This window comes from Thermobia domestica, chromosome 5 (genome assembly GCF_964235325.1).
Source record: "Thermobia domestica chromosome 5, izTheDome1.hap1.1, whole genome shotgun sequence".
In the NCBI taxonomy this organism is placed as follows: Eukaryota; Metazoa; Arthropoda; class Insecta; order Zygentoma; family Lepismatidae; genus Thermobia; species Thermobia domestica.
The window spans coordinates 28,970,381-28,997,210 of record NC_137458.1 but is presented as its reverse complement, the minus strand read 5'-3'; the positions used below and the strand labels follow the sequence as shown (position 1 = coordinate 28,997,210).

The 26,830-nt window shown below is 33.2% G+C and overlaps 1 protein-coding gene across 1 annotated transcript in view; it reads left to right on the top strand.

Moving 5' to 3' along the window:
* LOC145685021 (leukocyte elastase inhibitor-like) overlaps positions 1-26,830 on the top strand; it is an 86,888-nt gene that overhangs the window by 30,634 nt on the left and 29,424 nt on the right. Inside the window, exons 7-8 of the mRNA XM_081757362.1 lie at positions 5,045-5,224; positions 8,095-8,233. Of these exons, the coding sequence (XP_081613488.1) occupies positions 5,045-5,224; positions 8,095-8,233 (319 nt within the window). The remainder of the gene's footprint in view (positions 1-5,044; positions 5,225-8,094; positions 8,234-26,830) is intronic.

Sequence of the window (26,830 nt, the reverse complement as noted above, 5' to 3'; positions counted from 1 at the left end):
GAAGAAAGCCAATTTTTATTTTATGGCTATACGTAGAACATCGAGAGTACAGTTACTGTACAGTGTTGTCGGATTGCCGCTTTTGTTAATTTCGTTCTGTTTCGTTCTGTTCTGTTATTTCTAGTCGTTTTATATTTTCGTTGTTCTTGTTATCTTATCTTTTGATTCGATTAATTGTTCCCGTTCATATTAGCTTACACAATGCTGTTATTTTTGTCACTCATTGACGTTCAGGGACGTCATTTAGGGGGGGAAGCAGGAGGTGCAATTGCTCCCCAAGAGTTTGAGGAATATATATACTTTAATCAATTGTCTACTAATATACTAGTACAAAACATGAAAGTCTTATATCGGTGGTGGTCTTGCCCCCTCAAGTGAAGTCTGAAATAACGCCCCTGTTGACGCTACCTTCGAAAGTTTATTTAAATTTATTTATTTAACCACTGAAATGGGTGGTAGTTTTTTTTTTTTTTTTTAATGTCCGAAACCAGCGTTTATGCGAACCATTCCGGTTGCCGATTATGTAAATTGTGATATCAAATGCTCGGCAACTTTTCTGTTGCCGTCGCCACTGAGCGAGGGTATGGCAACAAAACTGTTTTGTCTCCGTGAAGTTGCTGACTGCAGGCGACAGCGACGAGATAGTTGCGCAACTGTTTTGTCGCCAGTGAGCGGTAGGCCTAAGAAACCACACGACTTCTTAATCAATTTTTTAATGTTATTTTTCTAATAGTTGTTTGTTGTCAATTCTTGCTACAAAGAAAATGTGTACCGGTATTTTCGTGTTATTTTGACTGGGGAAAAAAATTAGATGATGTTCACTGATGTGGCTAATTTTTTTCCCCGCATAATTTACGCACCCTTGTTTCAAAACAACTTTTTTCGTCTAAAAAAGTGCGAAAATTACGCGAGTAAATACGGTATGTCATAATTAAAGTTAATGGTTTGTTTGATATTATTAAAATATTCAGTACCTATGATTTTGACTCAATTAGAAACCATATAGTGCGCACAGTATACAGCCCAGTATCGAGGTCAATACATAACAGCTTTTTTTGTTTTGTTTTGTTTTGTTTATTTAATATTCCTTAGAAATTCATTGATACTTGTCTAAAAGACTGAATATATTCTAGAGTGGAAGTGGTGTTCGCATAGAAATGGGCATCATCAATATAACTTGCGACCAAAAATGGTAAACTTTGATGGTAGTGCGTCTAGTCTTTGCCGCATATATGAAATGCAAATTTCTTTATTGAAGCGGGCGAGGTTCAGCCATAGCTGCTCTACCACCTAACCCTTGTCAAAAGAATACAATATTGAACATTACACATCAAAAGGAACGGAAAAAATAAAAAATACAAGTAAAAGAATAAATCAAAAAATAAACAAGTCACATGCGCAATAAAATGTATCGATATTGTTGGATTTAGCTAAGTTGTTACATAAAACTGTACATGTCGTAAGTGCCAGAGGCCACTTGCTGCGATTTCATCAAATGTGATTTTAATGAATTTCGAAATGAATTACATGACTTTATTTCCATGAGAGCTTTTGGTATCGCATTCCATACTCTCCGACCTGCTCTAGAAAATGATCCTTGCACTATCTTCAGTTTAAGTCTTTGTACATTGAATTTCTCACTGTTACGCGTAACGTGAGAGTGAATTTGTGACCGCTTTGTAAATTTACAATATAAATATTGTGGGAATTGAATTTTAAGGATTTTATATATCATACAACTATAGCGTAGGTATCTTCTTCTCGACATTGTTAAAATATCGTTTCTATTTAGCTCTGGTAGGATATGTTCCGATTTCTTTAAGTTAAAGGCAAACCTAATGCACGAGTTCTGTATTTTCAGTATAGTTTTAGAATATATGAGTGGTGTGACCGAGAGACTAAATTAAACACTGGATATGCTGTACTGGATTGTTTTCAAAGTCTCGTTGAAATGAATAGTTTAAGTTCAACAAATATAAAAATAAAATATTTCAGTTTAACGTCCCAAAGAGAGACGATGATTAAAGCAAGTGAATAATGCTGAAAGAATTGGTGCAATGAAAAGTGGGAAGAAACAGAAGTATCCCAGGAAACCCACGGACACGATGTTGTCCACCACAAACTTACTTCGCCGGGGATCGAACCAGGGATTTCACGTACAAGAGATAAGGTCTCTACCATTGAGCCACCGTTCTCCCCCTTTAAGTTCATTTTCGTTTGCAGACGGTGAGGAAGGAAAGTGAAAGATAAAATGTCAAAAATGACTGAAATTTATGTAAAATTCATAGTTTTCGAGGTTGGGAAAACATTTGACCCGTTGGGAATGACTTTTGGAAGATAGCTAGTGCCCACTCCAAACTGGATTATTTTTATTCATATCAATTTGATTAAAGGCATAGTCTGTGGGGGTACCGTGTTGCAATGTTTATGTCAAAAATAGAGCATCTTCTCTATTTTTTCATTAAATTTTGATTAAATTAAATATTCTATTGGGAAGAGGATCAAATATTTCTCGTAGATGTATTCTTCCCGTGCGAAAATTGGGCATATCAGCCTGTATAACTATGAAATTATTGGTACCTGGTGTTACCCACGGTGCAAAAACTAAAAGGTATATCCTGTTCTTTTGAGCTTGCTTCTAGAATTCCTCGTCAGTGTGTATTTGCTGTGCCATCCCCGTAATTGTCATTGGACTAGATACTTCAGATGGAGGGAGATTTGTCTAATGAATGATTTTAGAAAGGATCTATTACCACTAATTAATTGGAATATTTTCTGGAAAGCAAAAACTGAATATAAATTATTATATTAATTGGTTTTGAAACATGTGAATATTTGCAGACAGCAATTCTTCACCTGGATTTTTTTTTAGGTTTGGATTGGAAGGTTAGTGGGAACTGGTAAGAACTGAAACAATGCCCATAGTTCTATATTTAGCGTATGAAATCATGCTTAAAAGCACATCAGAAGAGTTCAATACAATATTTGGATAGTCTAGGAAGCACGTTCTCATGTATAAGATATTGGAATGAAAGAGCTCATTTCTCGAAAGGGTTGAGATTTTGTTGAAGTTACAGTGTTGTGGGGTGGAAAATGACACACGGAGTGGCCCATAATTATGTAGGTTATATGGTGTTTCAAAGATTGCGGTCAAAAGAATTAGCAACATAATTTGAACACAAACATAAACACTTGAACTCTCATACCTTTCCTTACAAGACTGAATATCTACTCTCCAGTGCATTATCCAAATCTATACATGCTTGGAGACGAAGGACAACACAGTCAGAAGCAGCTTGGTAGACTCGTACTTGCATCCTTGCAACTCTTCTGTGATTGCTTCCCCTAGTTCGACCAATATACATATGTCATGTTGATACACTTTGTTTTTGTTTTTTTTTTTTTTTTAAACACCACTAAGAAACAGTGCGGTGGTGTCAATGGGGAGATCTACTGTAACTGCTCCACATTTACGCTTGATACATTTTTTTTTGTTTGTTTGTTTTAACGCAAATTCTGCGTTAGTGTACTTTGTGACGTTTATTTGGATTCGTACAATTCGTATGGTGTATGCCTCCCGTTAATTGTGCTGCCACCTGGTAGTACTGAAAGAAAGAAGAGTAGAAGAAAAGGAAAAGGAAAGCTGAGAGAACTCAAGACGTATAAACTGAAGTTTTTGTAAGTGTGTGCGTGTGGAGAATGACTCGGTTAAATTTTCTTGAACGTGGTTACGCCTCGACGCCAAAACTCGTTTAAAAATACGAATTACGCAATATTTTTGAAAAGCTAGAATTATATCCAAAATTTCATTAAAAATCTGTAAAAGTGGTAATGTAAATATTAGTGTTTTTACAAGTGTCTCGTAAGTTATTACTAAAGTGCATTTATACCATAAAGGTACTTCGAAACAAAAGTGGTTGAGAACGACATAGTTTTGGATGAACAAAGCATTCGGCGGACTTGCAGTGTAAAGAATGGGCGTATGATACACCAATTACTGTGAAAATCACTTAATTATTCAAATTTCGTCGATTCAATTGCGAAATACTACAGCTATCATGTTTCCTGGGACGAATCGCTTCATAAATCATTAGAAACGAAGTAAAGGACAATTATTGCAAGAAGATTCATCAGATTTAGAAACGAAAGGACTATCACCTCGTGATCACGAACGTTCGTGTGCTTCGATGGACTAAGACTTTGTTCTTGTAAGAAACTTCAAAGTATTTCTACGAACCGACTATGATATTGGGGCAAGGTAATTTTGTAAATCTATACAGCGTTACAGGTACATTTAATTATTCATAATAAATGGCACTGCAAGTATTTAGGTTCGTTTGTATTTTTTCCAGGCTGCATGACTAAAGTAAATCGTAACTGTTAAATTTCATGTAATTGCTCTGTGAAAGTGGGTGATGCTCTCACCTATTTTCTTTATCACACCTCAGGTCTCCTCACAGGTGAAACCGTCCGAATCTGGACCCTTACGATAAAGTAAATTGCGCCTTCCTGGATCATTGGACGATTGACGGAGGGACGAGCCTCTTTGGCATATACTAACCGTTCTAAGTCCAGTGACTGTTATTCCTATTCTCAGGCTACACAGTGTTGCCATATTGAAACTTTCCTTCGAATTACAGATACTAGAGTCAGTCAGTCAAACATCATATCCATAAATTATAGCCATCCTATTACGTTGTAATCACGTTGTAAGTTTGTCCTCCAAATATAACATTTATATTATGCTCTAATTATAGTTACTGCAACTAATGTGTTTGACTGAGAATACTGGTGACAGTCTCGTATAAATTTAAGAAGATTGCAATAGTTATTATTATTATTATTATTATTATTATTATTATTATTATTATTATTATTATTATTATTATTATTATTATTATTATTAATGTACCGTCTTGATGAAAATAATTGACAACTTATCTTTACTTTCGGTAACATGTTTAATTATTGTTAGCAAAAATGTATACAATTTAATCAAGAAAAATCTAACTTTAATTAAACATTGAATTCTTTATCATTTCAGAATGACAAGTTTTATATGTTGATTTTACTTCCTCACCCGAGTTCTAATATTAATAATATGATCTCCAAATTCACAACAATGGGCAATATCTTAGAGAATATGTTCGAAATAGATGTAGAAGTCTCCATACCTCGCTTTACAATCGAAAGTTTACATAATCTCAAGGAGCTGCTGGAAGAGGTAAGTTTGGAAGATTTACTCTGTTCGTAGGATCACTTTCGTAAAATTACCAACGTATATCCTAGATATAACAACGCTACTCACCGTGAATTGGACCTTTGCTTCTATCCAAGATTGTCTGATCTTGTGGTGGTGAACATCGTGGTTTTGGGTTTTCTCGAAGTTTTCCCGTTTTCTCTCACATTTTTATTCGGTCAAGTATTTCACAATCTTGCACTTTGATTAGGGTCACGCACGTGGGATTTATAATGTTGTATTGTGCTGCCAAAATGTCTTGAGCCGTGGCAAAAATGCGAACTAAAGCTCACACCCTCACACACCCACGCGTTGAGCCAATAAGTGTACAGCTGTTGCTAAGCGAGAGAAAGTGAGTGGAATTTCTTCAACCGATAGCAGCGCTTGCAACGGAAGACTAGGGATCAAGTCAACGTGGTATATTTATAGTAATAATACGTATGCACGTGCGTCCGTTACACCACTTGATAACTTTTGAACGAAAGGGAAATTTCGAATTATGTTTTCTGTAATATTTATCTAGCTGTTACGTATTGCCAATATAAAAAGTACAAATCAGGATTAAAAACATGTAATACACTCCTAAAATAATAAAATTTCGCTTTACCGAAACTTTTTTGTCAGGAAACACAGAACCCATATAGAAGAACTTTTGCGTAATTCCAAAACAGCCATATGAAACATGTAATACCCTGACAAGATCCCATTAAAAAATTCATATTGGATTGGCAACACTGTTAACCTTGTGATATCACAGTAATGTCAGATAATATCCCCCTGCGGATATATTTTTATGGCACAAAATTTCAATTTTTTTGTCCATTAGCTTAAAAATTACAGAGACATATCAAAATAAATGATTCATCTTGTATATAAAAGTTCTATTTTGTTGCTCATTTTGCTGTATGTAATTTAACATGTTTTATGTAATTATTTAATTACAACTGAGTGTTTTTTTAAGCATTCAGGTAAGGAATACATTTTTGAATCCACTGTGCAAGGTGAATTATGTACTTCCTACAAATATTATTTAGATATCCCTCCACTTTAAGTTCAAAGTATTTTCTGATGGATTCGTGGATAATAGAAGATTGTGTTGCCAAGAGAATAGTTAATTCTGGAGAAGAATGAGCAACTTACAAAGGAAAGATGTATCCTACAAAAAAGACAGAGCTTAGATGTAAAGGCAAGAGAAAATACTATCACCTGTTCATTAAAATTGAAAATATGGCTATGGTCAGTAAAGTTAATGCTATGGCTGACAAAAAGACAGAGTGCATATTGTAAAGTTCAGCTTAGGTAGAACAAAGTTAGAGGAATTACACTCGAGAATCGTTTTCTTCCACTACCAATTTTATTACAAAATTTCCGTTCTAAACAGTATAATACAAAGTAAGTACAAGTTCTCGAATGTTTTCCGTAAAATAGGCGTCCCTAAACTTGATAGTCTCAGGAAGGATTCCTCATAAAGCAAACTAAATGAGGAAGGGTAAGACTCCCAATGTTTTATTGCGAGCAAAGAGGGTTAGAGTCCCGAAGAGCTCCGCTGCAAGCTAAGCAGGTAAGGAGGCCTAGAGTTCCACTGCAAACGAAATACTTGGGTTAGGTAAAATTCTTCCAGAGTTCCACTGCAATCTAACAAGTAAAGGGTCCAAATGGATGAATCGAGTTGCATGATGAAACATAGTACACTTGAAAGAGGGTGTGAAAATATGTGTATGTGCAAAGTTATAGCGGCTGAGCGCTATAAGAAATGGAAGGGGACGGGATCAAAGTTGGTGGGAGGAGGGCTATGCTATGTTATTGAAATACATCAAGTAAACTGTTGAATCGTATAAACAGTGAAAGATAGACAATGCAAACAGTGGTAGTTTCACATATTGGCAAAAGAAGAATGGGCAGAGTAGATCACGAACCTCCGCCGCCATCTTCAAATCCGCCATTTTGAAATATGTGTTATTTTTTGAAATGGAAAGATAGTCATGTAATACATCAATTAGAACAGCATGTTCTCAAAAAGTCAATTATGAACTTTATTGGTCATTATCTGTACTTATTTGGAAGATTTAAGATCATCTTTATATCATTTACGAAAATCTAGGAGACTGATACTCGTATATTGAACGTTTGAATTATCACGAAAACACATGTAAGTTAAGCAATCTACAAGCCAAGAAAACTAAAGTGAAATTTGATATCAAAGTTGTATATTATTACATTATTATTTCTGATATTACTTTCAATTTGGTTCATATAGATATATCACATGCACGAGAAAATTTTATATGAACTTGATATATCACATGCACCTATTCCCATGTGAAAAACCGAAAGTTGAATTCAATATGGCGGATCAAAGATGGCGGTCGGTGTGGATAACACGTGTCAGAGAAGCAGTACTTGATCCATTTTTTTTTCCATATGCCCACATTCATGTTCAGTTACGTCTAAAGAAACTAAAAGCAATTTTGTGACCGAGCGTTATAGTAGTGTATGATTGAACTCCGGGTATATGAAGGCTCATAAATAAGCAAATTACCCATATGGGCCACTAAAATTAGTACAATATACATTGAGCTATGGCGAACTTTGCATTTAAATCAATTTTACATGAATCCCGAGGGAACCCTTCGCGAATGTACCTTGTCAATTGAAACTTTAAATGGAGATGATAAGACAATTAACAAGCTACGAAAGACCTCCTAAACAAAAAAAAAAGGCAACATTACAATATTTTTTGTTCCTCTCAGAAAAAAAAAGAGTACTCCAGTGCTCTTTACGATTCAACCAATCAATTTCCTACTGCTTAAACCAATATCGTAACTCTTAATTAGTAATATTTTGTTTCTATTCAGCTTGGTATCCGAGAGGTATTCTCTGATTTTGCTGATCTAAGTGGGATTTCCGAGAAAGGTAATCTGAAGGTAACTGACATCATTCAAAAGGCGTTAATTGAAGTCAATGAGGAAGGAACGAAAGCCGCTGCGGTTACAAGTGAGTATTGAATTTCTAATTGATCAAATAGACTGAAGAGAAACACAGAATAAGTTCCATACCAAAAGTTTCTCATTTAAGAAAAAAGGTATATGATCGTTACATTAGTTTTTTTTTTTTTTAACTTGATTGTACAAGTTAGTGCCGTTAAAATCATTAGAATAATTATTGGAAATTTGTTATTCGAATAATCATCCTACTGCTAATATTCGTTATTCAAATAATTGTTCTACTGTTGTTGAAATATTCGTTACTCAAAGAATCCTTATTACAATCCATAGAACGATTAACGATAATGTTATTAGAATATTTACTCTAGTGTTATTCGAAATTTATTATTGGATTAATCGTTCTATCGTTAATATTCGTTATTCAAAAATTGTTCAATTATTATTCAAATATTTGTTCTATTATTATTATTATTATTATTATTATTATTATTATTATTATTATTATTATTATTATTATTATTATTATTATTATTATTATTATTATTTATTCTACCTGTTCTACGAGTCCTGGGTGTAACGAGTTATTTTTTTCTGAGATTCTGCTCTGGAAATGTTTCCTCCACGTTTCTCCACTGTGTTTAGCTTTCTTTTTTTCTAAGTCAATATTTTTCTCTGTTTTTCAAATCATCGATCAGTTGCGCTCGTCTTCTTACTCCTCTGTTTCCTTCCATTTTTAATTGTTCTACTATAATTTAAATATTTGTTATCCAAATGATTGTTCTACTAAGCTACTGCGCTATTCGGATTCTAATATCACTATACAAATGCAACATTTGAGAGTACACTTACCAGAGCAAGTGTTTAGCGGAGAGAGTTCAATAGCAAAGTGCGCTTATCAAATGCACAGTTTAGAGTTTGGTATCAGATTATTTTCTGATGAGTAGATACAAAATGTGTGCGTAAGGTTTCCTAAGCCAATTCGATCAATTATTTTACTGCGATTCATGTCCAACACTTCCACTGCGTGAGTTTTATTATTATTATTATTTTATTTACGTATACTGAATTTAATGTAAGTTTTTTAAATGTAGGTCAGCAACTCAGAACAAAATATAAAGTTCTTACACTCTCCGAGTTAGCCACAAATAATCCAGGCTCTGTCCGTAAGAGCTGTAGAAAAATAGGGGATGACAGCAGATCTCTTCAGAACCTGTTAGATGGTGATTAAACACTGAAAAAAATTGAAGGTAACACTTCCGCAACTGGGGCCTTCATTGTGAAATTCAATATTCAAAATGGCGCCCGCGCGCAAGTGCCAAATTATATTTAAACTGGAATATCTTCTTACAGAAACAAGCTAGAAACTTCGTTCCTATACCAAATTAAAGAAAATTAATAGTAGAAGTACAAAAACTGGGTATATTGTTTACATGCTGCCGTCATATTTAAAAATAACGGTCATTTGCCAAAAATAATTTTTCCCGCTTCTCTTTCTCCATTTCATGACAAATAACTATGAAACTATTATAAATATGAAAACGCAGCCCAAAATAATTAAAGGAGCATAATCTTAGCTTTCTATCGTTACTAATATCTTTCATAGATCTTAAAAATGACGGAGCTAGTTAAATTTATGTGGCGCACGGTGTAGCGTTTTCTTGGACCGTTTAATAAATTACCGGAAAAACACTCACTACAAGCAAAACTTTCTAAGCTATTACTTTTCAACAAATTAAAATAGTCCACTCATTTTATCGGTAAATTAAAGGTAATAGGTTGCTGTGTCGTAGGAAATGAAATAATAATATAAACCGTTTATAAAATAAACTAGGTTTCTTCCATCGTCTACAGGTATAATAATAAAAAAAGAAAAGTAGAGAAAGAATAGTTGTGCATCATGTACTTATCAATATAATGTAAAAACTGAAAGAGTGTCACTTATGAATATGGCATTGGACTACTTTTCTTCCTCAGAACAGCTCTCACGCGACACACACTGACCTACAATTCAAAACACTTGCAGCGCGGCTAACCACTGTACAAGTGTTAAATGCAGGTATAGAGGTTACAGTAATTGGTAGCAAGTGGAATATTGCACCGTTTCATGTGCAGTTACTCATTTAGTTCCGTGAGAACGGATTGAAGAGGAAAACTGCGCTAAATTTGGACTGCAGATGTTCAATTACGTTCAGACTTGAAGATTGGGCGGGACAAGGAAAGCATTCAAAACTTCATCCTGATGTTCCTCAAATTACGTCTCAACAGCTCCTGCTGTGTGAATGAGTGTGACGAATGGAATATGTCGTCATTGCTCTGAAACGCCTAGAACATAGGATGCACATGATCTTCTAAAATGGCTACATAATCACAGACAGTCATGCGACAGTAAGTGTCAGCATAGGATCCACTGACAACTGAGATATTGCGGCTCACAGTATTATAGAGCCGCAGCCATGTTTCACAGTTGGGTAGAGACCAAGGATGTTATAAAATAGAGGATCTGCCCATACGTATCTTCATCATATGAACTCAGTGAAGCCGAAAAACAATCAAGCATCGTCTGAGCCGGCACGTCTGATTAGCTACTCTCGTTTCCGCCATGATTGTTGGCTTGAAGCATTGCGATCTTAGTGGCGCAGAGTAGGCAGAGCAGGTGTGGCGAAGCTGTGACGTTTGGCTTTACGATTTTGTTGTATGGGCAGATCCTCTATTTCATAACATCCTTGGTAGAGACACTGCGGTACTCCGTCATACATACATACACACGACTCGTCACTTGAAATAATGTGAATTATAAAAGTTCGCTGTTGATGCGTGGGAAGACGTTGCACAGGGACATCGACATGACGCCATTTTTATTAACTCTTAATTAAGGAGATTAAGAGTCGTCGTAGAAGCTAATGTGAACCAAACAAGATATTAATCTTAAATAAAGTTTTGAATAATTTTCTAAAAAACCTAAAAAGTTCCAAACCTAAAAAGTTCTTTTCAGAGCTGACTAATCACACTCATTTTTCCTCTAACTTGACTTTGAATTCAGACTTTGATTTCCCGTGTACTTGTTAACGTTCTTGCTTTCAAAACTGTAGATCTAGGTTCGATTCCTCGCGGGAGAGTCTTTCCGTGTGTTCAACAATGAGTAATATTTGTTTTCAAGCCATTCACTTATTTGTAATTTTTAATGTAAAATATTTGGAGTGAGAACATTCCAACATATCAGATAGTTTGCCATCTAGCAATGTTTGCATTAAAATTGTCATTACAATTCATAACAGTAAGAAAAAGAAAAGCCAAAGTATACAGGTTCTGGTGAAGTGTACAAAGTGTAAAGGATTACATAGAAAGTAGAATACAAAAATACAATGAAAACAATAAACAAAATTTTGCGAAAAAAAAAGTCTTTTCTCGCTGCCACATTGTCACTCACCTGTAAGAATGTATTGTCAAAGAATATTTTCCTAATGCAACCAAAACATTTCAACAAATGTTTCATTATGACGTTACGTATCAAGATTTATACTTTAATTCCCTTCATTCTACATCCAAATAGCCTTTGTTTTCAAAGATTTTGTACCGAATACAAGTATAGACTTTCAAATACATAGAGCATTTAATTGACAAGCAATATGTTTGTACACTTCTAAGGAAATTAGAAGACATATCACGGATATGCAACATAGTAGTTGAGAGCACATGAACTGTCTTCAGGGTCGGCCTTAGGTGGTGCGGGGCCCGATTGGGAACATTTTGCGGGGCCCCAGACTTACAACTAACTTGCACAAAGGTCTGTAGAACCTATATATATTGATCACCAATTGAATTAGAGACACTTACCTAATATCGTGTAGCACCAACTTTCGCTCTGATAACGACGGCTACCTGCCGCGGCATGGACTCCAAAAGGTATCTGAAGTGTTGTTGTTGCAGCATCTCAATCCGTATCTGCTGCAAAGTCTCCCACAGAGTCCGCAGGTTGGCCGTACGAGGGTCCACAGCCCGAAGGCGTCATTCCATGGCGTTGCAGATGTGTTCGATGCAATTGAGGTCCGGTCACCGTTATAGCCAGAGAAGTGTTGCCAGATCAGAGGACTGCTCATCAAACCAGTCTTCTATTATTTTAGAGCGGTGGATCGGTGCATGGTCCACCTGAAAGATGAGGTCACCATCCGAATGTGGAAGCCGAGTAAACGACAGGACATGGTCAACCAGAAGATCGCGGTGGCGTTCACGTGTGAGGGACTGTGTCACACGTGTTAGGGGACCCATTTCAGTCCACGTAAACATGCCCAGATAAGAATACTATCACAACCGACCTGCACAGTTCCCTGCTAGCACCATGTATCCACTGCCTCGTGCGGTTGGTGACGTACCAGTACCAGTCCATCGGCATATACTAATGTGAAACGTGACTCGTCTCTGCAAGCAACCTTTTTCCGCACTTACACGGTCAAGTGGCGGTGTTCTTTTGCCCATGCTAGGCGTAGTTTCCTGTGTTATGCGTTTAAAAGAGGTACTCGCGTGGGCCGATGACTTCTGTACCCCATGGCGAGTAGGTCGTTATTGATTTTGTGGCTGCTAACACGGAGTTGTTGTCCTGCATTGAACCTTTCCGCGATTTGACGCATTGTGTCCAGTCTATCAGCTGTTATAATGCGAGTCAGTCGGCGCATACCCTTGCCGTCTAAATGACCCTGACCGTGGCATTTTACCTGTGCGGGTACGGTTTTACCGGAAGCCAGGTACTCACGATACACCCTTGACACAATTGCTTTTGAAAATCTGAGTGCCGCAATCACTTGCGAAACCGAGCCACCCAGGCGTCTGGCCCCTACGATTTCACCAAAGTCAAATGCACTCAAGTCCTTCGTCTGGCCCATCACACTGCAATGACTGCACTAACACGGATAACGAAAGGGGAAGCACACGGCAGTAGTACACGCGCAGTGCTTTTCATTCACATGTCCTGGTAGAGCCTCTACAGGGCGGTTTCAGGAATTGTCTTGATGTTTCTAATTCAACTGGTGATCAGTATATATATATAATACTGATCACATATATCTAATGTGATCAAATGTATTCGGACACCTGGCTGAAAATGACTTACAAGTTCGTGGCGTAACTGCTACTGTATCGGTACTGCTATCGGTACTGCTGGAATTTAATATGGTGTTGGCCCACCCTTAGCCTTGATGACAGCTTCCACTCTCGCAGGCATACTTTCTTGGGGAATGGCAGCTCATTATTCACGGAGTGCTGAACTGAGGAGAGGTATCGATGTAGGTCGGTGAGGCCTAGCACGAAGTCGGCATTCCAAAACATCCCAAAGGTGTTCTATAGGATTCAAATCAGGACTCTGTGCAATAATTATATTGAATATATTTTTCTTTTCTAGTGAATGTTAAATAACTGCATTTACGAACATTTAATTTGAATTATTGTTTTTACACCAAATTTCAAGATTTTGTATGTCACTCTGAAGTTCTAAACAGTCCTGAATTGTTTTAATTCTGTTGAATATTTTAAGGTCATCAGCAAAGAGTAGATTTCTAGAAAATTGAAAGCAGTCAGGAAGATCATTTACCGCCAAAATGAAAAGTAGAAGTCCCAGATTCAAGCCTTGAGGGACTCAAGATGTTGCATGAAAGAATTGAGATTTATGATTAGGGTAAAATACAGTTTGTTTACGATTTTGAAGGTAGGAAACAAAGTATTGCAGAGTTGTTTTCGAGAAGTTAAAGGATGCCAGTTTGTTTAAGAGAATGTCATAGTCAATGACGTCAAATGCTTTAGAAAAATCAGTATATATGACATCTACTTGTCCTTGCTTGTCAAGTTCCTTCGAAATGTAGTCTGCTATTAGTGCTAGATTTGATACAGTAGATCTGCCCTTCAGAAATCCATGTTGACTGACAGATAATGCAGGTCTAACATGATCCATTATTCGTTTATGCAGTATATATTCATACACAGTGGCAAACGCAGATAAGATCGAAATCGGTCGGAACTGTTCAATGTTACTAGCTGAGTTCGTTTTGGGTATTGGACACACAACTGACTCCTTCCATTTTTCAGGAAAGGTGCTTGTTTTTATAGATAAATTAAATATAATATTCAGAGGTTGTAAGAATATATCTGAACAGCCTTTCACAATGTGCGTTGGGATCCTATCTGGGCCACTTGCTGTTTTCGATTTCAACTTCCTTATTGCTTCTTTTATTTCTTTTTCGGATATGAGAGGCAGTGAAAATATATTAAGAAGAGCACTGGAACGATCATTTAGAGACATGCTCGATACGTCATAGTCCGCTCTTAAGGAGCCATAGACTGAACTAAAATGTTGCCCGAATGCTTTAGCTATGTCCCTATCATCAGTAAGGTCATGACCATTGTACTGTATGCGATCAGAAGACAAATGACGCGATTTCTTTTTAATGAAGGACCATAATGAAGGACCATGTTTACGCTCCTTACACCAAGCGAGGCGTCGTTTGGCATTTACCTGCGTGATGAGTGGCTTATGAGCAGCCGCTCGAGCATGAAATCCAAATTTTCTCACCTCACGCCTAATTGTCACAGTACTTGGAGTGGATCCTGATGCAGTTTGGAGTTCCTGTGTGATGGTCTGGATAGACATCTGCCTATTACACTTTACGACCCTCTTCAACTGTCGGCGGTCTCTGTCAGCCAACAGACGAGGTCGGCCTTTACGCTTTTGTGCTGTACGTGTCCCTTCACGTTTCCACTTCACTATCACATCAGACACAGTGGACCTAGGGATGTTTAGGAGTGTGGAAATCTCGTGTACAGACTTCTGACACAAGTGACACCCAATCACCTGACCATGTTCGAAGTCCGTGAGTTCCGCGGAGCGCTCCATTCTGCTTTCTCACGATGTCTAATGACTACTGTGGTCTCTGATAATGAGTACCTGGCAGTAGGTGGCAGTACAATGCACCTAATATGAAAAACGTATGTTTTGGGTGTTCGGATATATAAGGATCTCCAAATCAAGACGCGCCAAGTCCATCTGCGGATGATGTGCTTTTTGATGTTGATTTTCTATATATCGCCATTACTGAAGCGATCTGTACTACCCATTCGGTTCAAAAGTCAGTATGTCACTGCGTAAAATGTCCGTGAAATACAGAATTTGATGCAGAAAGCGCTATGTCACCGTGTTGTGTGGAACAGAACGCGCTATTTGACAATGCAGGAAACTATAGTCACATCAGCTCACAAGTTGTTTCGCGTGTTATCACTGTGAATGAGTGTATTGTGGTTAGTAACGGTGTTCACATCACTTGGCGTTTGTACGGTAAGCAGGATACGAATGACGTCAGCGCTGTTAACATGTGCATGCCTTAATTATGTGGTTGCTGCGAAGACAAGGTGATCAGACGTCCCGTTTTAACCGGGACAGTCCCTTTTTAACTGTTGTCCGGTTTTTTTGTGTAATTCTCAAATTGGACGCCTAAATGTCCTGTTTTTGAGCAAAAATGACCCAGCTGTCCCGTAATTATTGTTCCAAATATAAATGGTCAATGCAAATTTTACACTCTTTCGTACCAACACTCACTGGGAAGGTTGAGCCGTGTCTGGAACTTCTGAGTGTTCAAATGGCAATTAATTGTTCTGTGGTTCAAGTGGGAATTGAATGGAAATTCTGAGTGTTCAAGTAGTTAAAAATATTGTTGGGTAGTACTTAAGTTAGAAACGCTATGTTATAGCTTTTACTTGTATATTTTGTAAATTGAAAACATTGCTGAGTCCCAAAATGCAATCTAGAAGTCAGATATTTAACTCCCCCTCCTCGTCGCCAATTTGTTTGCGTCCCGCTTTTGCAAGTAAAAATTCTGGTCACCTTGTATGAAGATCTTCTCTCAAGACTATTACTATGTACTTTCCAGTGTGAGGGCATTCCTACATCACTGCCGACCGATTATTTGGAGTTGTAGGAAGGTCTTCTCGAAAACATTCCGAAATTTTGAACCCTGATAGTTACACTGCAATGTACCGCGAAATTGGAGCTGTGAGAGTTCTAGGCGTCGACTGGCATTTGAGGGATGTGAAAGTGTTAGGCAGTTCCCTACAAAAAAATTACAGTTATCAGTGACATAAAACGTGTGTTCCTGAAGAAAGCTTTGCACTAAGTACGTCCTGGGACTGTTTTCAAAATGGAACAAACGTTCAATTTTGACGACCCTTCTAAACAGTATGTTACCACTTCAAAGAGGGATGAAAGTTGCCAGCGTACCAGATGCCCCAGCACTACCCCTGGAAAACCGAATCACCGATTCAAAGAAATCTGAAATCGCAAATCTCAAAAACGATTCGGAGATCACTCGAGACGTGAACCCGTGCTGCAGTTCTATATTGACGCACTGGATGCACACAGCTTGCATGTTAGTAGGTGTGGGGTGGGGATTCTGCGCCACTTCATCATTTCCAATAACAATCTAGCACACCATCAATAATAATAGCGCACCCCTAATAACAATAGCGCATCCCCCTACCTCCAAATAACTTCTAAACTACCCCTAATAATTTCTACCGCACTCCCTATTTCCCAAATAACTTCTATCACCATATCAAATAACTTCTATCTTACTCATAATAACTTCTAATGCATTCTATTACTAAATCTAGTTACAAAAACCAAAAAAAATCACTAAATCTAGTTATAAAAATCACTAAATTTAGTAAAATAAAATTACAAAACACTTTTATGATTTTACCGTAAAAGTTAACTAAATTCTACATAATTACATAATACTTACAAATTAGTATATTAATAGTTACAAGTTCGGATACTGATAATGGAATCTTCTGCTAACCTCGTTCTCTATAGGAAACAATGACTTCTTAAACTCTGTCCACTGATCATAATTCAAACTGAATAGACAGCCTTTAATATCAAAAACAACTTGAACTTCGGTTTGCACATTTTTCACAATTACATTGAAGTTATTAGTAAGTATAAATTTCTTTTGAGGATCCATTCTATTCACTCCATTTTTTACTTCTGACAACATATTTTTGATCATTTTTATTATTTTTTGGGTTCACATACAGAACTCAACAGTTGGATAGTTATCTTTTAAACCAGTGTATTTGATTTTTATTCCATCTTTAACGATCTCATCAATCATTTTATCTGTTAAGTGTTTTGTAAATCTAGGTGGAAGAAATACCTTAAACTCTTCACATTCAACTAAAATGCTCTTTCCAAACTTAGTTTTAATCTTTTCCATTTTCACAATCTTATATTCTGTATTTAATTCTAATTCTCTTAATCCAATAACCTGTTTTTGTTCAAGACTTCCAAGTTTATTTAAAAGTTCAATATGACTCGCCATCGTATTTATTATATTAAAACTTTTTAAAAATCAGTTTCTAATAGCCTCGAATTTCGTTAAGTATGTCATTGATTCTGTTAACAATATCTCTTACATTTTCATCTGTTAATTCGCCATTCATGAGCTTAATTACATTAAGCTCATCTTTAAACATCCCGATTCGATTCACCATATTTTTATAATATTCTTTCTTTGAAGCTATATTAAACCGTGTTGATAGACCAGTGATAACAGCAGAAGCCGAAGCAAATGCAGTTGTAATAATTGAATACACTGTAACAGGAATAAATACATTGATGAACCCTGTAGAAGCTGATAATAGAATTGATAACGTAATAAGAGTAATATAAACACATTTTATTCTCTTAAACTTTCTTTTGTTTTTCATTAATAACTTCTCAAGATTTAATATAGTATCTTCAATTAACACAATTAAATTCTCACGTGGAATGTTATCTGGAATAGTCATTTTATTAAATAAGTTTTTATGATATTATCATAAAAACACTTACAAACTAAACAAATCTAATAAACATATTATATAATTGATTTATATCTTCTCAATTATTTTTTCTTTCTCAACATCATACTCTAAATTTTTCTTACCAATCATAACAACATAGCAAATTGTTTTATCTGGTACATCACTTTCAAAATTAACAGTCAGTTTCAAATTAGTTCTATCACTTACAGTTACTGATTTATGCTTGCTTGTGTTAATTACGAACATCGGCCTATTTTCTAAAAATCCTTAGGATAATAAAACATCTCAGTATTTCCAATTGTAGCTCGCTTATATACCGTATACATTTCATAAACTTTCAAATACTTATGTTTTGCAAAATCTAAGTTTAAAGATTCTAATGGGAAAGATTCATTTCTAGAATTACGAAAATGGATATTCTGAACTTTACAATGATCAAAATAGCTTGAATCTCTTTCTTGATTATCATTTCTATCAGTTTGGAAAAAGGCAATTACAAAATTAGGCATATCAAATTCACTTGAGTTAAATTGTGTGGTTAAATCGAATTCTAAATACTTTCCACTAACTGATTTCTGTAAACATTGATACGTGTTAAATGAAATAGGAATCTTACCTTCTTTTAACATATTAGATCTTTACAAGGTGGCATAGTTAGGTTCATAATTAACAATAGGCATTCTTAACTCCATATTTGTAATCTTAATTTTACCTGGATGTGGTTGATCATTCTCATATGTTCCATCCTGCTTTTTTGTTTTCCAAATAGCAAATGCATTATCATCAGAACCACTTCTTTTAAATGTATATTTCAATCCTCCTTTCCACATAATATCTTTAAAATCTGAACAAAATCCTGGCAAAAGTCTTAGCAAAAACACTATTTCTTCATCTGTTCTTGCCCACGTAATTCCTTCCCATCCACATTCATCATAGTGATTTGCCTCTGGTTTTGAAATCGTACATGTGTTTACAGCTGTTGAAGTTAAACCAGGATAATCAATAATATCCAATATCTGACCATGCTTACTAACTTGAATTTGAGAAAACAAATGTGGGAAGAAATTATTAATAAGTCTAATATTTTGACCAGTAGTATATTCTCCATCACCATCTGTACCTCTAATTTCAAAAGTTACATAAATATCAGCATAATAAGGATGTATGAAGCCATCACCCACGTCAATATCAAATTCAATAGACCTGTTTGGTTTATTTAAATTCTCGATTGTTTTTTGATTAGGTTTAAAGGATTGTAATTCATATGATTCTATCTTATCCATATTTATTATAAAAAATATTTATAATCGTTTTATGAATTAAGCCCATAAATTAAACTCATAAAACTTAAATATAACTTCTCCAAATATCCTTATTCCTATTCACCTGACCAATAATTTCTAAAAAACTATAATCATCTGTAAACATTTTTAACACTGTAATGCATAAATGTCCACAAATTACCTCGTTAAAATGTTGTATACGGCTGCTATTGTACTTTATATTATGACCAAGATATTTTACGAGTGTTTTTGGTGGATTACCTCCAAGTGAATCAAACACATACTTTTTATTTCCTTTTTTCCAATAACAAATCCAATGCGTTCCTATATTTTTAGACGTATCAAAATTAACAATACTACACTCATTCTTCCTTGGTTGTTTAGGCAATTCATCACTCATAAATACACCTCTAAAGTTTCTTATCTTAAGTTTTTTAACAAGTTGTATTAGATCTAAATTACTTAAAGGTTTAATTTCTTCTTTTTCTTTACTGTTTTGGAGTTTACGTTTTTTGAAAGCTTACCACCTTGTTTTTCTTCCATTGCTAAGTTATTTCGCTTTTGTTCTTCTAATTCCATTTTATTCTTTTTTGCATCATCTACAGTCTTAGCAATAGCAGCCGCACCTCCAGCAACAGAACCTAGAGCACCTATTAAAGCTAAAATCGTTGGAATAGTAAATATAAAACCACCATAATGAACTTTATTATCATTTGCCTTCATTTCTTTGTTTATTTTCTTAAGTTGTGGTATAGAAAGAGATAGAGACATACATTGTCCTTTACTTAGTTTTGCCTCCTTTTGTTTGAGTTGTTTGTTAGTTAAAATGTGATCTATATTTAATTGTTTAAGTTCCTGATTAGGAATCGTAAATGTAAAACCTTTTAACTGCATATTTATTATATAAATTAAAAGCTTTTTATGAAAAAATTCCATAAAAAGTACATATATAAACATCTACATGTACATTCCATAAAAAATACATCTAAAAAATACTTATAAACCTAATCTTACTTTCATTACTTATAAACCTAAGCCAAATCTTACTTTTGTATTCATCATTAAAGCAGTTCCAAGAACAGGTAGTTTTTCAGTTATTAAATTAGCATCTTTATCAAAAACTCTTTCCCAAGCTTTATTTTCTAATTCCTTATCTGCAATATGTCTTGATTCTGTATCTTTATTATCCCTATAGTATATATCATGTTCTTTACAAGCCTCATCTAATTTGATAATACCTTCATCACCTCTTTCTAATCTTTCTTCTAACTTAGTCCCAGGCCCGCAAAATCTAAATCCTGGAATATGCAACTCAAATGGAAGTTTATTAATCAAATCATTTACTAATCCTTTTCCATACTTTTCACTATTCCAAAATTTTGGTGGCAGCGTATTCAATATCTTTATCAAATAACCTATACCTTTTGGATCATTAGGTATAAATTGTGCAAGTTTAGAATTAATCATATCCATAATACCTACTTTCTCATTATAAAAGTTATCATTTCCAGATTTTTCTTCCCCATCAATAACAATCAAGCGATCAATCAGTTTTCTCACATCATCCATCCATATGTATTCTTTTGATAATTCGTTATATACCTTTATTCCTTCTCCAGATTTTGGTGTATTTTTTGAAGGTGTTGTTGGGTTTATATATTCATCCCAAATAGGTTTGATAATCTCTTTATATTTTCTACCTTTACTAGGTTTTTGTTTTCTTGTACTTGGATCATTATTATGAAATGCAACACTAGAATCAATTACTATTTGTTTATATTTTTCTAGATCATCATCATTATAATTTGTTGGATTAGGTTTTGTCAATAATTCCCATAAACCTTCTGTTCCTGTATAATGTCGATTATTAATAACTAAATCATCACCATGAATTTTAACTTCCGCATTTCCTATCATATGTATAATTTTCCCATCTTCATCATATGGCTGTATTCCAAAACTTTTATCATCTCTAGTTGCATAATATCTTGAGGCAATATTACCAAAATGAGTTGTTGCTAGAGATTCTATTCCTTCTACTTTATATTTAATTTGTTTTTTCATGTGTTTTATTTCTTCTGTTATAGGCGTATCACTTTCATTTATAGAACTATCATACATAGGCGGTGTTTCTAATAAGCTTGAATCCACTCTAGCACTTTTATGTACAACTGGAACTAACTCTTGAATTAGATTTTTATTTTCTTCTGCTACTTTTGATATATCTTGCCCTAAATCTTTAATTGCATCAATAACAGGCTGATCTTGTTCTTTAAATTTTTCATACTTACTTCGATTACTTTGTTTAATTTCCTTAAATCTTTTAATAAGTTCTTCTTTTAACTTAATATACTTCTTAGCTTTATTAACATCCATTTATTATATAAAGAAAAAAATAAAAACATAACATAACATAACATAACATAACAAAACATAACATAACATAACATAACATAACATAACATAACAACATAACATATACGTTCACCTGCATTCATATACGTTTAGTTTACACTTTTAGAAATTCTTTAATTTTATTTCTATATTTACCATTATTCATTTTCCTAGTCATATCTATTGTTAAGAAACCATGTTCTTCACTCCAACACTTGCTACATAATGATTGTAATTTTTCAAACGACATATCAGATGCAACAAATTCATCACATATATGTTTTAAATTTACATTGTCCTGTCTAAATATACAAAGAAAGTTTAAGTTGTCCCTAATTAATTGTTTTGGCACTTTAGAATATGTTTGTCCAAGATAGAAACAGTTCAAACCCTTATGACGACCTCGAGTAAAATATTCTCTAACGTGATTTTGTTCTTCTAATATGAAATCATCAAATACTACCACAGAATAATCCTCACATTCATCTAATGGAATAATCTCTTCATTGTTTCCTTTTATTATTGCTATTGTGTCTTTAATATTACGTTCTATATCTCGAAAAAGTTGTATTAAGTGTTGGTATTTAGGTTGATTTAAACTTTTAGAATATATATAAACATTTGCACATTTTAACCATTTAGATGCTAACAAAAAATTATCAATCATTAACGTCGTTTTACCACAACCACTAGGCCCAACTATTAAACATCTTATATCATCAGGTAACAACTCTCCATTCCTCTTACTCTTCGCCGTTTCTTCTGTTAACCTTACTTTAATATCCCAATTATCCATTTTAATTATTTATTATATAATAAATGAAAGTATTTAATTTAAATGGTTATTCATCTGTATTAAACATGTCTTTGCACTACCCATTTGAAAACGATTTAGAAGTAGCTGTTGCAGGATTTTATACAACATACTTAACACCAAACATTACAGAAAAGAACAATAAATTAACGTTTTGCACTGAAGAACCTGAAGTTACAAGACAAGCCATAGTTCAACCTGGTCAATATAGTTTAAAAGAATTAGAAGAATATATTAAATCAAACCTTCCATTCTACACTGATGAATTCAAAGATACTTTTGAAATTACAGAAGACAGGAAAAGAAATAGAGTTAAAATATTTAGTGAGGTTTGTGATATAACCTTAGATACCATTAACACTGTATTAGGTTTTAGTGATAAAAACTTGGCTAATAACATAGAACATATTGGAGATAAACCACCAAGGTTTCATCCATTTGATACTATAAATATTCACTGTGATTTAGCAGAAGGTATGATTTTAAAACACAATGATACAACACACAACGAAACAGACTTAATTGCAACATTTAGAACAAATGCAGAGTTTAGAGAACCAATTATATATGAACCTAATGAAAAGATATTTTTCCCAATACATCACAATAAATTTAATAATTTGAAAGTTTCAATTAAAGATGAAAATGGTGATTTGATTGATTTTGGTGGAGCTCGTATAACTGTTTTACTTGCTGTTAAATAATTTGAATTGTTATATAATAAATATGGATATATTTGGTAATACTAAAACGAGGACTACAAACCTCAATCATGTAAGTGAAGTTTTTACATCAAATATAACATGGGTTGATTTCAAAAACAAAAGACTTGTTAATGTAAGTGATGCAATTGACCAACAAGATGTAGTAACTTTACAACAGCTAGATTCAATAAATAGTAATGTTAATAGTCAATTGGAAGGTGATAGAAACAAATTTGAAGATGTATTAAAAACATTACAAGACACATATATAAAGAAAGATGATTTTCAAAAGATTAGGATGGATACTACTAAATTGATTATGCAGAAAGAAACTATACCCCTAATATGTCGATTGAGAGTTAAAAATGTTAAGGAACCAATCTTTAGAATATTTAATCTCTCTAATGGTTACAAATTTCTATATAATGGGAAAATAATGCACATGGAATTAAGTTTGGATAAATACTTTCTAGAGATATATTTAGGTGATACTTTGATTGAAAATTTACCTGTACACATTAAAAAGGGTGATATAATTATGTTTCAAGCAAATAAGAATTCAGCTATGGAAGAAGGGCAACCATTGCAAGTTATTATGTATATAGAAAGAGAACTTTCATAAAACCATTTGCTATATTCAATCTATATAACAACATTCTAAATCAATCCATATATATAACATTTTAATTCAATCTATATAACAACATTCTAAATTGAATTATACAGATGAATTATAAATTGTTATATAGATTGAATTATTGTTTGAATTATAGACTAAGTTATAGAATGTTATATTGATTAAATTATATAGATGAACAGTGTTTGAATTGTAGAAGTTATTATATAGATTGATTATAGATTGAATTATAGATTGAAGTTCATGATCAATTATAGTATTAATCAACAAATACCAACAACAGCATTAATTATAGTATTAATCAACAACAGCATTAATTATAGTATTAAACATCAAATATCGACACCCGTTAATTATAGTATTAATCATCAAATATCGGCAACAGCATCAAACAAACATATGCTTGAATTATAGTTTGAATTATAGTTTGAATTAGGCCGATCTTTAGAATTATGTTGTTAGTTGATATAGTGTTTGAATTATAGATTGAGGTTAATAATTTTCCATATAATAAATAGTATGATGTATTGTGTTAAGTGTAAGAAATCAACAGATACAAAAATAGATAACATTAGAAAAGAACAAACAAATAATGGAAGATATATTAAGAAAGGTATATGTGTTGTATGTGGTACTAATAAATCCCAATTCATTAAAAAGCCCGATTGACTATATGAAGGTGAAGGTATTAGAGAAGATATTATAGAAGAAATTCATAAACCATCTAGAAAAAATTATGCTAGGTTAAGTGTTATTGTTAAAGGTATAGATGATTTATGGCAAGCTGATCTTGTGGAAATGGATAGTGGTGTGTTAAAAGGTGTTTCAAAATTAAATAAAGGTTATAAGTATTTACTAACAATTATAGATGTGTTTTCAAAATATGCGTTTACTGTTCCTGTTAAAGATAAGAGTGGTAAGAATGTAACAGAAGCATTTGAATCAGTGTTAAAAATTAGAAAACCTAATAATTTACAAACTGATCAAGGTAACGAGTTTTATAATAAAGAATTTGAAGATTTGATGGGAAAAAACAATATCAATCATTACTCAACATATAGTGGTAAAAAAGCTTCTGTTGTTGAAAGATTTAACAAAACACTTAAACAAAATATGTGGAAAAAATTTACTGTTCAAGGTAATTATAAGTGGTTAAAAATATTGCAAGGTTTGGTTGATGAATATAATAATAAAGTACATAGAACAATTGGTGTGAAACCTGTAGAAGTGAATAAGAAAAATGAGCATGCGATATTGAAAAAAGTGTATAAGAAAGAATATAAGTCTGTTAAGTTAAAGTATAAGATTGGTGATTATGTTCGTATAAGTAAAATTAAAGGTTTGTTTGAAAAAGGTTATACACCAAATTGGTCAGCAGAAGTGTTTGTTATTAATGAGGTTATACCATCTAATCCACCAACATATAAAATTAGAGATTTAAACAATGAAGAAGTTAGAGGAAGATTTTATGAACCAGAATTATTGAAAACTAAATATAAGGATGAGTATTTGGTTGAAAAAATATTGAGAAAGAAAGGTAATAAAGTGTTTGTTAAATGGTTAGGGTTTGATAATTCACATAATAGTTGGATAGATAAAGAAAATGTTGTAGTGTAAATTTAATGTGTTTAACTTTTATGAATATTTTCATACAAGGTAATAAAGTGTTTATTAAATGGTTAGGGTTTAATAATTTACATAATAATTAAATAATTAGGGTTTATTAAATGGTTAGGGTTTAATAATTTACATAATAATTAAATAATTAGGGTTTATTAAATGGTTAGGGTTTAATAATTTACATAATAATTAAATAAATAATTTGCATTAATAATTAAATAAATAATTTGCATAATAATTAAATAATTAGAGTTTATTAAATGGTTAGGGTTTAACAATTTGCATAATAATTAAATAAATAAGTTGCATAATAATTAAATAAATAATTTGCATTAATAATTAAATAAATAATTTGCATTAATAATTAAATAATTTGAGTTTATTAAATGGTTAGGGTTTAATAATTTGCATAATATAATATTATAAATGTTGTAGTGTAATTTAATGTGTTTAACTTTTATAAATATTTTCATAAAAGGTAATAAAGTGTTTATTAAATGGTTAGGGTTTAATAATTTGCATAATAATTAAATAATTAGAGTTTATTAAATGGTTAGGGTTTAATAATTTGCATAATAATTAAATAAATAAAAATAATATAATATTATAAATGTTGTAATGTAATTTAATTTGTTTAAACATGAAAAATATTATGAAAATGAATTTAAAAATCTGGTGAATATAAAAAATGATACAGTGTTTTTCATATAAGGTGTGTTATTATATGGAAAAACACTGTATCATTTTTTTATGTCAACATTAACAGCTGTATTAGAAAAATAAGTATGCTAATGTTGGTATAAAAATATTATGAAAATGAATTTAAAAATTTAGTGAATATAAAATTACGATACAGTGTTTTTCCATATAAAATGAGTATGAATAATGTTAATTTTACTGGTGAGGAGATGAAGGAGATGTCAATTACAAAACTAAAACAAATATGTAAAGCCAAAAAAATCCGCGGCTATAGTTATTTAAATAAGAGTGAATTAATCAAAAAAATCGAACAATACCAAAATGAACCAGATGAATTGAAAGTTATATACACAATGAAAGTTGATGAACTAAAAAACCATTGTAAAAGGAAGGGGATAAAAGCTTATTCTAAATTAAGAAAGGCTGAACTTATTGACCGTATTATAAAATATGAAGATGAACAAAACAGATCACAAATTAGAAACATATTTCCATTTAAACAAGATGTTTTTGAAGAATCCAAACCACAACGAATACCAATTAAAGTACAAACAAAGGAAACAGCAATACAGAAACGATTACAAACTATCACAATTGAAAACATAGGAGGATATAAAGATCCGGTGAAGTTTTTAAATATAAGTGGGAAAGTAGT